The sequence below is a fragment of the Stegodyphus dumicola genome, chromosome X1, assembly GCF_044657685.1.
Source record: "Stegodyphus dumicola isolate Sdum_Otavi_A_Nest chromosome X1, ASM4465768v1".
NCBI lineage: Eukaryota > Metazoa > Arthropoda > Arachnida > Araneae > Eresidae > Stegodyphus > Stegodyphus dumicola.
Genome location: NC_140780.1, coordinates 154,020,667 through 154,036,500, shown reverse-complemented (window position 1 = coordinate 154,036,500; position 15,834 = coordinate 154,020,667). Strand labels below are relative to the sequence as shown.

At 32.9% G+C, this 15,834-nt stretch overlaps 1 protein-coding gene across 9 annotated transcripts in view; it reads right to left on the bottom strand.

The window, feature by feature from the left end:
* LOC118196632 (neuropilin and tolloid-like protein 2) overlaps positions 1 to 15,834 on the bottom strand; it is a 444,544-nt gene that overhangs the window by 98,627 nt on the left and 330,083 nt on the right. For all 9 annotated transcript variants that reach the window (XM_085807315.1, XM_085807316.1, XM_085807311.1 and 6 more), the window contains one exon: positions 10,105 to 10,295. In XM_085807315.1, coding sequence (XP_085663441.1) covers positions 10,105 to 10,295 — 191 coding nt within the window. The remainder of the gene's footprint in view (positions 1 to 10,104; positions 10,296 to 15,834) is intronic.

Sequence of the window (15,834 nt, the reverse complement as noted above, 5' to 3'; positions counted from 1 at the left end):
TAAAATTGTTTTCAGGAATATTTATAAAAACTATTTAGAATACAAATTTTAAAATAAATGATAAAAAATGGACGAATTTTATTTGGAATGAACATAAATTTCGAATGTGAAAGGAAGAATCAAATAAGTTTAATAAAAAAGAGATATTTATATATATATATATCAATTCAATGAATAATGAGGAGCTAAAATTTTGAGAGCTAACTTTTTAAACCGTACTCACGCGAGTTTTACAAAACTTGGCAGTTTCGCTTAGTTTGAGTCGTAGAATCGAAATATGGAAAAAACATCAGCATGTCATCTCAGAAAAAGTTCGATTTTGTATCAAAACACCTATATTAGAACAATGTTATATATGAATCTAATACATATCCTAAGTCACGCTTTCGAGAGATGGAAAACGCAAGTTGAAATTCCTCAATCGGTCCAGTAGAACAAGAGATATAGAACCGTCCCGTTATTTTTTTGCTCAGTGTCCTTCAGCTCAAATAACAAACGCTATTAAAAATTCAAAAATTCGAAATGCGTTTTAGGAAGATATTACTTTCCTTTGTAAGGATCCTAAGTTTTACTAACGTTTATTTTATTTTAAATCTATACTATCACTTCTTATTTTCTACTTCCGGCCAGAATTAAATGCTTTAACTTGTTTATGCAAATTGTTTTGCTAACACCCAAGTATTTAAGTTGTGGCTTTTCGCCAAGAGTGAGAGAGAGAGAAGGAGTTTCAGGAAGCAAGCCGCTTGCCACTGCAGTTTTACGAGTTTTCACGCGGTTGCTGGTTGCCTTTAAGGCCAGAGGTTTAGCCCTCTTGATATTTGCAAACGTATTGTAGTTTCAGCAGCTCGACGTACTACATACGTACCCTTTTTAAATAAAGTTCAGTCTTAGTGCAGAGCATTTGTATACTAATTCAAAGTTAGCTTTTAGTTAGAGTTTTAGTTAGTAGTTTTATATTCTTACGTTCAGACCACAAGTGGTTGGTCTCTGTATTCCGAAGTTCAGAAGTGCCTGTAAAGTATTGAAAATAAGGGTTTCGTATACCCTTCCTGCTTGTGTCGTCTGTTATGCACAAATCTTGAACATAGCTTGAGTAAGCTCCCTGTTCTTATTCAGGGCATACCATGTTTCAAAGCAAATGAAGAGAAACACAAGTCCTGAGACCTTTATTATATAAATGTTCAAATATGCAGTAGTGCGCACACGTACCTTGCACGTACCGATGTTGGACCGCCGGTTGGAAGGATGTGAAGAAAGTTTGATTCCCATTTAAAGAAAGAAAGGAGTGCTTACAAAAATTATCCTATCATGTAAACACTCACATTTTCCTTAATTATATAATGCAAACATTATGATTTTGGGTTGCTTCCAAAAAGCCCGTCCCCTCAATGTTTTTTTTTTCATGTTGTATATAAAAAAATGAGCAATCCCGCAAAAATAAGAAATAAGCCTAGGCATCTCAGTAAACCGACCGACCTATTTATGCAAATAGGTTCGGTTTTTTGCCTATGGGCTAACAAACCGTGGGGTTCAGCTCAACTTGGCTAGCTGGTAGGTTATACGTCTGTGGTAAAAATGAATATGAATTTGCCTTTAACTGCTCTCAGCAGAATTTAATGGTACCTTGGTGAATTACCGCCTCTGCTACTACTTTAAAGTACACAAGGTACAGCTTAAAATATAAACAGAACTTTATTTACTACTCTTGGCATGTGCTATAAAATTAAAGTAATAATATAAAAAGTGAATGCTTTTCGTACAAAATTTACAGTCACAGACTACTTGCCTTTATCGAGAGATACTGCTTCGGTTATAATAATATCCTAAATTAAATCTACAAGCATTTGGAATCGAAATGGACATCAAGCTTTCTTCACAGCGGACCGAATGCAATTGAACCCTCTTCTAGTTCTTTCACAATTCTAGGAGGCTCTTATTACCGGCAAGAGGGTAGCGAAACGTTGTAACTCCATTAGGCTTACGGTTAAAGTTAACCTTCATAGTTTTAAACTTTGCCATTTGCAGTTAACGTTGCATAACATCTGGTCCGAGCAAGTCTTGTTCCAAGACAAGGAAAATGATACAGAAATAAACTTGAAACTATCTATTAGTAAAACATGAAACATAGCTATCCCAAGGGTAGTGAGCAAGGCATTTAAATAAAGCATGTCTAAGAAAGGACGGATGGTAATAACTTTATACTGTTATGAATGAGCTGTTCCTGCAGGAAAATCTAAAAAAAAAGTCTTGAATATCCGAAATACTTTACCGAGTATCCTCGAAACTCTATTCTAAATTATTGTGAAATAAAAAAATAAAAATTATTGCTTACAAATATATGTTCTGTCTTAAAATGTTATTACATTATTTTTCCCCAGCCTTATAATATGTTTCAAAAACACCCTAAGCATGTTTTAAATATACTTAAATAACTCATAACAATAAGTTTTATATCTTTTGCCGGAAACCAACATTATATTTTCTCATAAATTATTACTTTCCTTTCAAGCATCGCATTTTCTACGAACTTTTAAAATAAATATCTTTCTTTACAAACAAGATTTACAAATAAAAGAAACAACGAAAGAAAATATAAATCTTAGGATACTGAATAGGTAATTCCAAACCAGTTCACGAGATAGAGATTTATGAAAGTTTATACAGTTATACGTAATTGGCATTGATTATTTATGACGGCCGTTTCAGAAGTAAAAACTGAATGCCTCTTTAGCAGCTGGAGGGCGGAAAAAAGTTTTGAGATAGAGCACGGAGAACAGAAATCACTGGGGAATATTTTGTTCTACCAAAGTTGCCCGAGCCTCAAAAATTGGAACTTATTGTGGTCTTGCTCGAAGATCGATTCCTGAAGCGAGAATTGGAAATGCTGTGCGTGATCAAAAAGAAGGCGTTTCCGCAGGCAAGCACTAAATGCGAATCGAAAATCCTTTTATCTGTAATCTTGTCTCTCTATCTCAGAAACACGCTTTTCCCATTGATCACGATTAAGGCAATTGCTCCCAGAAGCGTTGCTTTCTAAGGCTTGTTTTAGAGATGTTTGTTCTGTGATGGACAATATAAGCAAAACGAAAATAGAAATGAGAAGAACTCTGTCATGCTTGTGGGTTTTGCTACGCTTTTCGTCAAAGATTTTAATTCGTTGGCTATCCATGGATATTCGTTATGTAATTTGAATATACCGAAAATTTTCCTAAATATTATCTGTAATCGACAACTAAGAATGCCTATAATAGAGAGAAGATGGCAGCAAATTTCCCTATAAGGCGAAATACCAATGCCGAAACTGTAACTCCTAATGACAAGGGAAGTAAAACTAAAAGGCAATGAACTGCGAATAACTATAATTTCTGTTGTCTTTTTCATTTACATTATTAATAATTCACCAAATTAAGAGCATATTACTGAACGGTTATGTACTTACGAGAACGTCAGCACATTTTTAAAGCGATTTCGATAAAAGTTTAAAATGCAAATGTTTACTCTTTGAATGATTTATCTGCTCGCTTTTCTTTCTGACATGTACGTCTGCATCATGCTTTCCCTGTTACAACGAGGTTTCATAATATGTTCAGGAATATTACTTTCCATTCCTCTTTAACTACTCTCCAGAGTCCATTAATCGTGGTAAGTGTGAGTTCGAAAAAAAACTCTTTTCAGCAGACTAGAGGCACACTAGTCCATAGGTGAAATGTCAGAAGACTTCTCAGGAATGTATTGAAAATAGTACATGTAATACCTGCAGCTTCACGTTTTCATAGAACATAGCTGTAGCTTTAGAAATATTATTGGTTGCTTTATTTTTGTGCTGTATTACTCTGTGAATAAGAATAACAAGTTTCTTTTAAATATCAGAGGTATAATATTTTTCTGATAGTCTGATGATTAATTAATTAATATAAACATATGCTTTGTCAATGTTCTCATTGTCTTTTTATTTATCTTTTAGTAAATGTGTTTCATACTTCAGACTCTACAGTAGAATTCCTCAAACTGTGGTCGGCTGAGAGCAAAAGGTCCTCGGAGACTTCTTTTGTGGTCCTCATAGATTTACCAAAAAAACAAAATTTTAATTTAAATTAGCAGCTTAAAGTACACTATAGCTGAAAATCTGGGAGCCTGAAAATTACATACGGCAATCGTCTATCACATGTTCTCCCAAGACGAACTTTACGAAATTTGTAACCAGTTATTCCATCTACGCAATTTCCACTCCCGCAATATAAGAAGAATTTAAAGTATTACTATAACTGTCGTGTTTCTTGCAAGCATACATCCAAAACAGCTATGCAAGAATCGACAAGTTCATCCATCTCATTGATATCATGCGTACCAACATTTATTTGATGTTTTATTTAATAAGATATAAAATTGTCCAAATTCTAATAACCTTGAGTTATTAAAACGAATAAATTTCTTCTATTAACTTAATTACTTAATAACAATAAAAATTTAATGAACCGATTAATAGTACTTAAGAAATAAAAGTATACTGGTAGTTAAGTATGCTAAAAGGTTTTTTTTTCGAGGAGAACAAAGGTAGGGTGGTCCATGGGATATTTTATTTTATAAAAGTTGTCCCCTCAGGAAACAAATTTGAGAAATGCATTTTATACGTTAACCACATGCATCAGCAAAAGGGGATGAACATTTTATTTTTAGCATGTTTGAGATGTTAAGTTTAATTTATTTTGTATTTATAATTGCTACAGATGTATTAAAAGAGAGAAACATTAGGAAACGTTATTTGAATATTCTTTTGGATTCCTGTACTTACGTAAAATATTATTGACGGTTTTCTTCTCCCTAATAAATGAAATTATTTATTTGACTTTTGGAAACTTTAATAGCATGTAATTCACAACTTTTTACAATTGCGGAATGAGAAGGCTTCTCTTTGGAAAGTACGAAAGCATATCCTTCGACGTGCAGCTGATATGTTATATTTTGAAAGAAGGATAAATAAATTTCAATGTACCAAGAAGATACTTCTCATTTTAAACTATCAAATTTTATTCCAGAATATTTAGATGAATTTAGAGAATCTTTTTAATCCTTTACTGTGTAGAGACATTAGATTTTTTTAGAACAAGGAAATGACCTCGCCGAGACTCGAACCTCTCGTACTATGGACATTTCTGCTGTCCAAATATCGTGAAAAACCGCAAAGCATATAAGGTATGAAATAATGATTATTACATGTGTTCTGATATGTTACGTAAATAATTTGTAGCGTTATTGTTTAAATTAACCATTTATTATGCTTTCGGTCTTTATTATGACATCTCCTTTTCATATTCCTCACTAGAATACAAATGAGGTATCCAGTATTTATACTGAGGTTTTTTAATTTTAAGACAGAGTGTGGTTCTAGCTTCGCTTACACACTACACCTTAATTATTGCTAGCACTGATAGTTGCAATTATAACGATTTCGTTCTATAGCTGCCGACACTTTGGCTTTTGACATTCCGGTAGGGTTACTGATATAGCTTATAGTAATATTTGATTGTGTAGGCTTTGAATATTGTCCTAAGTTTGATTTAAATTCGACTGTGGTGTTTTATTGCATACACACAAGCTGTAGCTATATTCTTGCACTAGAGAGTATGTTTTTATTATAAATTCTGTTAAAAAAAATATTTAAACCTTCTAACGACTTTGTAGTTTCTTCAGACCTAGAGATTGCTTGCTTTACGTCTGTTAGGCCTTTAGATTAATTAACATTACCAAACCCTACAAGTTTAGGTGATACTAAAGTAAAACCCTACAAGTTTAAGTGATGTTTAGGCATGAATTTTCCCTCAAACAATATTATATTAGATTAACAAGTAAAATATATCAATTTTGAAAAGTTTCACTAAATTCTTAAAATCCATTTCAAAATCTCTTTCGAAAGTTAAAGGCTCTTAGCTAGAAAAGAAAAAATCTTTCTACGTTATGACATGTTGATTAAATTCAGTTCTACTGAGAAGGTTAAAAATCGTTACACTGAATTCTATCCGTTATACTTTCACAATCCATTCTAAACTGTTAGGAGAAATGAGTTTTATGTGGAAAAAACAAGTTTTGCATGTAAATAAATTTTATTATATTAGCATGCCATATTTTATTACCGAAGCATCTTTTTCACGTACATCAAAATATTAGCCATATATATTTAATTAAGAGGATAGAATCCAGATTGTAGCCTTATGTTATTTTACTTAAAACTATAAATTGTTTTCATTCTATTCGTTTTGCCTCATAAGCTTACTAGAGAAAGACGTTAATAAGAGACTAAATGTAAGAAGACAAAGGATTAATGCTTCGGCTGCTGGCATTAATTATCTGTGAAAGTGCAACCTCTTTCAATATCCAAGGGAGGAAATACGGTTATCACAATTGTAGTCAGTTTATTTTTGTTAGAGATAAGCCCTTCTCCAGGATTTTGAGTTACATGTGTTATGATTCAGCTATAAAAACATTCAATTTGTTATTAGGAATTTCTATCGATTATTGTCATTGAGAAATGTTAACGTTTATTATTATGGACTGATATCAGTTATTCTGCAGTCAGATTATCACTATTTTGCTGTGGGTTTTTTAATAACCAAGTAAGTTCTACTGCAGGGGATATTAAGTTTTCTAAGCTGTGATACATAAGCAACAATACAGTTAATTTTTTATCTGATATTTTTATTATAAACCTCATCGAAATCTATAGACATATATTTATGCTCTGAATAAAACTTTTCTACGTAAAAACTAATTACGTTTTAAATTTATTACATTTTTTTAAAATTATCTAATATCTGTTTTATCGGTTTTCATTATCAAACATGGAATACATTAATACTGCATTTTACACACTTTCAAAGAAACATTAATTATGGAATACTAATTTAATTAAAATAGACTTATGTAACAAAGCATGTTCAATCACTAAATCTGGAAGAGTAATTTATTGAAATATCACCATGGACGGTATAGTCACAGTAGATGCTGCTAGAGTTAGTTAGTTCTAAGCACTGGGCCCCAGCCACAAGCAAACTTTCCAAACGTATTCTTACTACGTAGCTTCCTCTTAGTGATCTTTTTACAGGTCCTTAGGTCAGTAACGGCTTCCCTCTATCTCCTCAACATTCAATTACTGGAAGATGACGTTTATTTTGGAAAGGGAAATTATGTATTAAAAGAAAGATTTTTGAAGCTTTGCGGATGATAATCAAATGTACTCTAATAAGCTGGTAATGAAAAAGTTTGGAGGAAATTTAAAATAGATGGAACAGAAATAGAGAAAGACTACATACGTTTTCCAAGAAACGTGTAATGAAAATATATTATATTTATGAGCCATTACCGATAAATGTATTATACAATTATATTATAGTTATTTGAAGACAATATAAATGATAGTCAACGCTATCTGTTGAAGAAAAAAGAAAAGGAAAAATTAGAAAATAAAATTGCGAAGTAACCTAACCCTTCCGAAAACGATGGGATAGTGGAAATAAAATTAAGAAGTACATTAATTAAATTAAAAGTTATTAACAGTCTGAAAACTTCTAGATAACTTTGCCCGAACAAAAATTAAACACATGGTTGAGAACCTGACGGATAATTTACTAGTGTTTCGTATAAACCAAATGAAATAGAAGATGATTTCTGATCATTTCCTGTATTTATTTAAAAGCAGCATTTAGTGGAGCTTTATATATATATATATATATGTATAAATATCTCAAATTTGAAGACACTGAGCTGTTATTCCAGCTGTAGAAGTGGCAAAATTGTCACTGTATACGGTAGGTTAGATAAAGTGTGACAATGCATACATACAAATAGGGTGGTACAAGGTAAAATAACCCCTTAAACTACGAATAATTGTTTTAAAAATCAAAGCAGGTTTTACCATTTTTTTATTGCATGGGCCCCGTCATGCTGGAACCGAGGATGATGGTATAGAATGCGTAGGAGGATAATATAAAATAATGAGCCAACATGATGGGGTAGGATGAGTAGGAATTTACTGGAATCCTGAAAGATGTCATAGCAGGAGTGTTCTTTCCCTATCCCTTTCGAGACTCGCATTGATTTAATATTATTGTCAATATATGTAATGTCCTATTTGGAATGGAAGAAAATTCGGAATACTTTCACGAAACTTAACGGGAAAAATATCATCATATATGCAGTTTATCTAATATCAGTTAGATTGGCCACATTTCCCCTCAAAAATAGTGAATTTTAACTTTTGCTTGAAATTGTTCCAGATTAATTGTTTTCTTAGGTTTACAAACTGAAACCTAGTGATTTGTGCAAGACAAATTCATGCTATATACGCACAAAATTTTCCTTTCGCAATATTCAGTGACTTTCATTTTTACTCGTATTCTATAAAATAACTAGAAGGATGATGTGATGAACAATAACTTCAGGATGCGCTTTCGTATCCAATATATTTGTTACACAAGAAAAATATTTCAGAAGTATTGTCTTTCATTCTGTGATATCAAAGTTTTCGACTAGTCAGAGATTAAGTTAACCCCTTTCTTCTTTTAATGACAGTTATTAGAAATACCTCCGACAGTAATCCACTTATTCTGCACTGCTATATGTTGGGGACTCTATATATATTATCTCTGAGTTGAATGAATGAACTGAGTTTTGCTACTGATTTTAGATGTTGGGGTGAGCTTTCGATAGGCATGAGAGATAAATAGTAACAATTTTAACTAACACATTATTACTTTTTTTCTGTTTCTTTCTGCTGTTTTTTACACGTTACAACATCCAGGTATCTAAAATATCCCATTTAATTCTATTACCTTAACTGAATTAGCTTATTTTTAGAATGTAATTCTTAGGCATAAAAGCTCTTGCCTTAACACAGCCCTAAAATTTAATACAAGCAACCTTTGAACAATACCCGCAATTGCAACACTATTCAGTTTTCTTCTTACCGTCAGTTTGGCGTGTTCTTGGAATGCAGAGAATGTATACATGGATCATTTGTTTGTTTGAGTATATCTTAAATAATTTCTAACTCATTTTAGTTTAAAAATTAACTTCATTAGTCGGATATGAAGTTGAACATCAATTGAAAATTTGTATGTTATAACTTTTATTATAATGCAAACAAAATGGGAAAAGAAGAACGTAGAGCATATCACACCGCATTTGATAAAGGGCATGCCATTGCAGTAATTCGATGGAACGACGATTCCGTCATAAAAAACAATTCCGCACTTAAAAAAAGGAAAAAATATCTGTATCCGTAAAGCAACTTAAACTCATCGGGAATTAATATAAATATATGGATGGTGTGGACTTTCTGGACATTTTTATTGCACAGTCTACAGAGTGCAAACAAAAGGTGAGAAATGGTGGAGCCTATTTCTGCGAATGTTACTAATGTAGCTGAATCAAATGCACAGAAACTTTATAAAATTGCTCTAATCCCCAAAATTTCCCTGTTAGATTTTCAAAGTTTTGCTGTGGGCCTACTGAAAACAAGGAAAGAATATTCTGAAATTCCGATCTTCGTATACTGATAGTGTTGTCCGACCATCTTCGGCCGTCTCAGAAACAAGAAAGGATCCCACAAATCACTTGATCGAGAAAAATTCAATAAACGGAAGTAAAAGATGCAAATATTTCGGTAGTCATACAACAAATATTTTTAATAAATGGTGCGTGCCTTTCTATAGCGTTTCAAAGGTTTCGCTGTATTCCAAAGGTAATTGATTTTGACTGGCATTGCATTTTCGCAGCATTTTGTATCTTCAATAAAAGTAATAATTATTAGCTGCCTATTACATTTTTTTCTTAATTAGGCTCTAATAACTCAAAAAATGAATTTTGTTCCTATAGATGAAAGGCAGCGTGGACGTTATTGTGTTAACAAAATTGTTAATATTAATCCAAAAATGTCAGTACTGGTTCGAAAACACATCTAGGAGAAAGTTGAAACAAGAGAAGATTTATTCTAAATTTACTATATTCCTTCTAAATAATTTAAAGAGCTGCACTTTATCCTAGCTACTATAAGCAAGGAAGCATTCATGCTGTGCATGATACTCCCCCGTTTTGCTTATTCAGACTTACTTTCATGACGAAACTCGTACATGCCGTAGAACCCTTTATGATGAACAATGTGGTTGGAACGGAAAATAATCTCTGCTTTCGGATGCATTGAAAGTAGTGGAGTATCTACTCTGGAGCCGCAATACCTCCCAACCAACTCCTTCACGTCCGAAGCTGTAATGGTAGAAATATCCACATAGTCAGTCAGGCATCTGCAGAAGATCAAGAAAGAGGTTATTTTCATGTGTCATTTAATAAAACATAATTTTACATATTTTATGTGAATTTTAAATACCGTAAATCCTCTCTTATTCTCCCCTAGCATTTTTACTCTAGGCTCTAAAATATTAAAAATATTCACATAATTTTTACGTTCCTCTGTTGCATATAGTTTTTCGCTATTGGAATATTTTATTCCATTGAACAATTTTATTTTTATAAAGGGTATTCAATTTTTATATGCATTTTTGTAGTAAAATCTCATACATTTTATTTTCTCTTGTATTAGTTATTTAAAACGTATTTTGTGCAAATTCTTCACTAAGCTAACCGGATATGGGAAGTGTTCTCACACTTATGAAATTTTCAAACGGGATTTCACCTTACTCCCACTATTTGCGTTCCTGCTCATTATAACATTATCTAATTTAAATGTATTCGATCTTTCGAATCCCGAGTCTTTTGTTTGCTCCCTTCTCTTTCTTTTCTCCGATGTCCCTCTTGAGAAATGCGGTAAAGACTCATTCATGTAAGGTGCTTCTGGGGCTTGACAAGTTAATTGAGCCGTACATGGCTTGCAGGCTCAGTTATCTCGGATATCGTCTCATTATCATCAGATATTTGAATGTTAGTATTACTATATATTCTTATTAAAAATAGAGTGTCTTAAGCAAATAATATTGTGATACTTACCAGTAGTTTATCTGTGACTACTTTTTCACTTTTTAAGTTGTTATTGTAACGGCTTTCTTCGAAAATTAGATCACTTGCATGACTCTGTAGATTTTTCGGACGATAAACTTAGCTAAAAAAGGGGGGATACGCAAGAAAATAGGGTATTTAATGCTCCAGAAATAAATGCTACACGCACATGTACTCGTATTACAAATGCCGCTCGTTGCAGCTGCATATTATCCGACATTTAGAGCGAGAAAGAACAATACGTCAAGTAACTTTGAGTGTAAAGAATAACCCTGATTGATGTAGATTTTATTTTAGAAGAACTTTCAGCGATTCAACATTAACTGCGGTATTTTTCATCTGCAACTAAATGAATGATACTTAAACGAAATAGAGAGACTGACGGATTTTCCAAAATTTACTATTAGTAACAATCTAGAACTATTAGTTAACGCGACGGAATCTACGGATAGAAAATTTAGTCAAATTCTCTTTTCATATCTAGATGGCACCACGTACTTGGTTTCGTTTCACCATTCATTGTAGAAAATGCTATAATTAGCTATCGATAAGTTCTGGAATATTCGACAATCACTTTTTCAGTTCGTGGTACTTGACTTTTATTTAGTTACGGCTGAAAAAGACAACACACGGCAATCAATCGCTGAAAGCGCTCTTGCAAAAATAAAATCGACATCAATCAATGATGTTTTTCTTTTCCTCTACATTTAGACAATGTCTTTGGTTATGCACTTATATGATGTAACATAAAAAGAGGCAATTTAATCCGAATCATTTATACTATATAATGAAATTACTTTTTTTTTTCTGTAGCTAACTTCCTTTCACTGTTTCTTTGAGTTGGTATATATTAAGGAAGCATAACTGAATAAAGAAAAACAAATATATTAAATTCGGGCGCCACAGTAGATGTTTTTTATAATATTTTACTTATTTTGTAGAGACATTATGTTATTTTGGAAACAGGAAGAAGTAACAAATGAGCAACGCCTTTGCCGGGAATCGAACGTCAGACTCTGGAATACGCGCCCAGCGTGCAGACAACTACACCACGAATCCCCGCTATGAAGGTGGGAGAAATACCTTATATACTCTTTTAAAGGGCGACCGGGGCTTCTTAGGGGACCCAATCGCCAAATCCTGGGTGCGGAGAGTCATCATCCACAACCCTTTTAGTTCGGGCGCCACAGTAGAGACATTAGGTTACATTTGAAACGGGAAGAAGTGAAAAATGAGCAACGCTTTCGCCGGGAATCAAACCACCAGCCTCCGGAATATGCGCCCAGCTTGCAGACCATTACACCACGAAAGCCTGCTAAGAAGGCGGGATACTTTTAATTTATTTATTTTGATTTATTTTTAATACTTTATAATTTATTTATTTTTGAGTTGGAAATAATGATAGACTTTTCAAAGACAGATCCTATTTAAAAACAGCAAGACAAATTAAGGAAATGCTTAAAAAATACATCCGTATCTCAATCTGACAGAGAAATAGAAACGGATTTTATACAATTTTAGTAACAGAAAAAAAAGAAAGCAACTTTCATTAGATACCTTAATGGAAATATTTATGCTTCTTTAAGCATCCCATCTTAATATATGCAAGCAGTGAAATGGAAGCCTAGACCATTAAATACGCTAACTTTATTTGCATAATCGCTAATGCCTGTGTTTTTATGTCACTTCCCTCAAACGTAACTAGCGTTTCCAATATTGCGAAAGTAAAAGGCATTTCTAAAAAAATTTAGAAAAAAATATTAGAACTTTAAATTTTATTTTAGGTCGTACTTATGCTTGTAACTTCATTCTTTATACTTAAAACTCGTAAAAAATATAATACTGAATAAAAACTCTTTTTATGGAAATGCTTGGAAAGATCTGAATTAATTAAGAAAAACTCCGCATGAATTAAAAAAATCGAATATGTCTATGTGTAGTTGCACTGTATATTATGTTTGCTTTTGCTTTCACAACACAAATACTCCTACTATCTTAAATCATAAAACGGAACTTCACTAGGTTCTACTTATTGTTATTAGGTATTTTGATAGCATTAACCGAATGATAACAGTAAAGTATGAGAAAAAATTACCCTTCAAAACAGTAATGGAATGTAACTAGTTTAATATTAATATACATAGAAACATATGAATAGGCTTTCTGACAACACTTTAATTATAAAAGTGTAAAAGTTCGCTTATTAATTTTGCATTAATTCCTGGAAAGTATTGGACTGATACTATACCACTAATCTTAATGTTATTAAGAAGGCATTCCTCATTGGAAGAGAACTTGTAGAGACATTAGGCATTTTTGGAAGCAGGAAAGATGAAAAATTAGCAACGCCTTCGCCGGGAATCGAATCGCGGACCTCACAATTACGCACTGAGTGAGCAGACCCCTACACCACGAAGGCTCGTTAAGAAAGCCTGAGAAATATCTTATATGCTCCCCTTTTAACGGGCGACTGGAATTTTTAGGGGACCGAAACGCCAAATCCTTGCTGAGGAAAATCATCATCCTCCACCCTTTTAGTTCGGGCGCCATTTACTCAGACCACTACACCACGAAGGCCCGCTAAGAAGGCGGGATACTTTTAATTGATTTATTTTGATTTATTTTTAATACTTTATAATTTATTTATTTTTGAGTTGGAAATAATGATAGACTTTTCAAAGACAGAGTACTCCTAACAGGAGTAAATCAGCAGTGGCCTTACTCAATTTTAAGCATTCAAATGAAACACTAAAACACACAGAGTAATGTAAAATGTATCGTTACAGATTTTAAGAACTTAAATTGTAAGTATTTTAGTAAATCGCACATTGTTTGGTACTATTAATATTTACAGAATCTAACAATTGTAAGGAAATTTTTTATCCTCACTGTGTGTCTTCGTGGTATAATTGCATGGACGTCCGGCTAGCGCTATGAGATCCGGGGTAAGGCTTTTTTAGGTTTTCTGCTTGCAAGAAATTATAAACAGTCTACAAGCGGCGGCCGAACTAATAGGTGGTGATAAGAAGGTAAAAAAGATAATTTGTCACCACCTTTTAGTTGCGCCCCCACATATAGACCAGAAGGGAAGACTGTAGACTTGTAAACTGTAATAAAGAAGTTAAGGACTTTTTATTTCCTAACCGTGTGTTTTCGTCATGTGATGGGTAACACTTGCAACTGGTAGTCGGATGGTCCGGAGTCTAAAATCCGGGATGATATTAACTTTTTGTGTTTCTTACTTCGATATACTACCTATAGCCCGTAGAAAAATCATACTGCAGTGTTAACAAAACTATTTCCTTAAAATGATCCTTATTTTAAAATAGGAGATCTCTGAATAACGGATGAAGAATATTCACAATATACGCATTTGCCGATATACAGCCCTAGAGGTCGATGAGTAGTTTTGAGTGATCAAAAACTCCCAAGATCTGACTGAAACCTCCCAAGTTTGAATGTTATCAACATTGTATCATTGATGCACTTTATAAAATGTATTCCATAATTCATCTTACTGTCTTGCGTCAATAGCGAGAGAAGTTCAATCTAAAATTTTAGATCCTGAGAAATAAGTTGCAGTAGTAAAAATGAAAGCAATAAATCAGTTGCACACATGCCCGAAGACAGATAAGGTAGAAAATAGATCATTCTCCGCCATTTATACTTATTTAGGACAGACAATAAGCACGAGAAAGTGAGTTTATTTGCGTAGTTGATTATGTCAAAGTATACGATTGATATAGACGGTTGAAGATAATTAATCTAAAACTAAATATGTGTGCTTTAATTCAGAGTTTATCAAAAACTTCGTTATTGTTAACTTTGTCAAGGAAGGGCAAACAGATGTATTTTACGTAACACGTCATTTCATATGTTTAATCTTTTCTGTGCTTTCCGTACGAATAACTGAGGGAAAATGTAAGGTTTAATTTAATTAGCAAGTTATTTTCCCATACTTAATCTTTCCTGGATTTCTGCTTTTCGCCTAGTACACAAAAAATGCAAAAGAAGTGGTTTTAAATGCTGTAGGAAGAAGCATTTTGCGACTTAGAGCCGGAGCACTCAATGCTGGTTCAAACTGCGGAAGCACTGTACTCATTGTTAGTGTGTTAGCTTTCATTTATTGCACATGAAAACGCACTTTAACATCGAAGACATATGCTTGACATATGCATATGAAGACAGATGCTTTAATAAGTGACTTGCATTTGACTGATTAACTACTGTTGCATTCTTACCCCGCAATCAGAGAGGATTCAGTTGATTACTTATTTCCTTAATCGTGAAGTACCAATAAATGCTTTAGCTTCTTTTATACCACTTTAGTTACGACTTGAAATTCTTTTGCTTCTACCTGGAGATGGGACGAAATTTCAACTTGTATTTTTAGAAAGGTTATCCAGCTTCAGTGTATAGTATTAAGTATACGTATAATTGAATTTAAATTAAGGGAACTATACAGCATAGCGTACATTATATGTTAAAAAACCTATAATATGATAACAATATACGCTGTAATAATATACATTATAGTCATACATACAATAAAATGCAATGCATACTATATTCTAATAATGTATATTATATCATAATAATACAGTGAGCACAATTTATACGGCTTTTACATTTATACGTCGTTCAATCCTATTTCTTTTAATAGTGAAATATTTATTTTAAACTTCGCATAACATCGGTTATGTGTCGCTTTTGTTTGACTTACTGCATTGTTTTTCACTTCGCAGGCCCGCCTTTCAAGTATTTTTCTCAGGAATGGGGATAGGAGAAGGAAACAAAGGCATGGGATTTCACAGTCTGATGTAATATTTG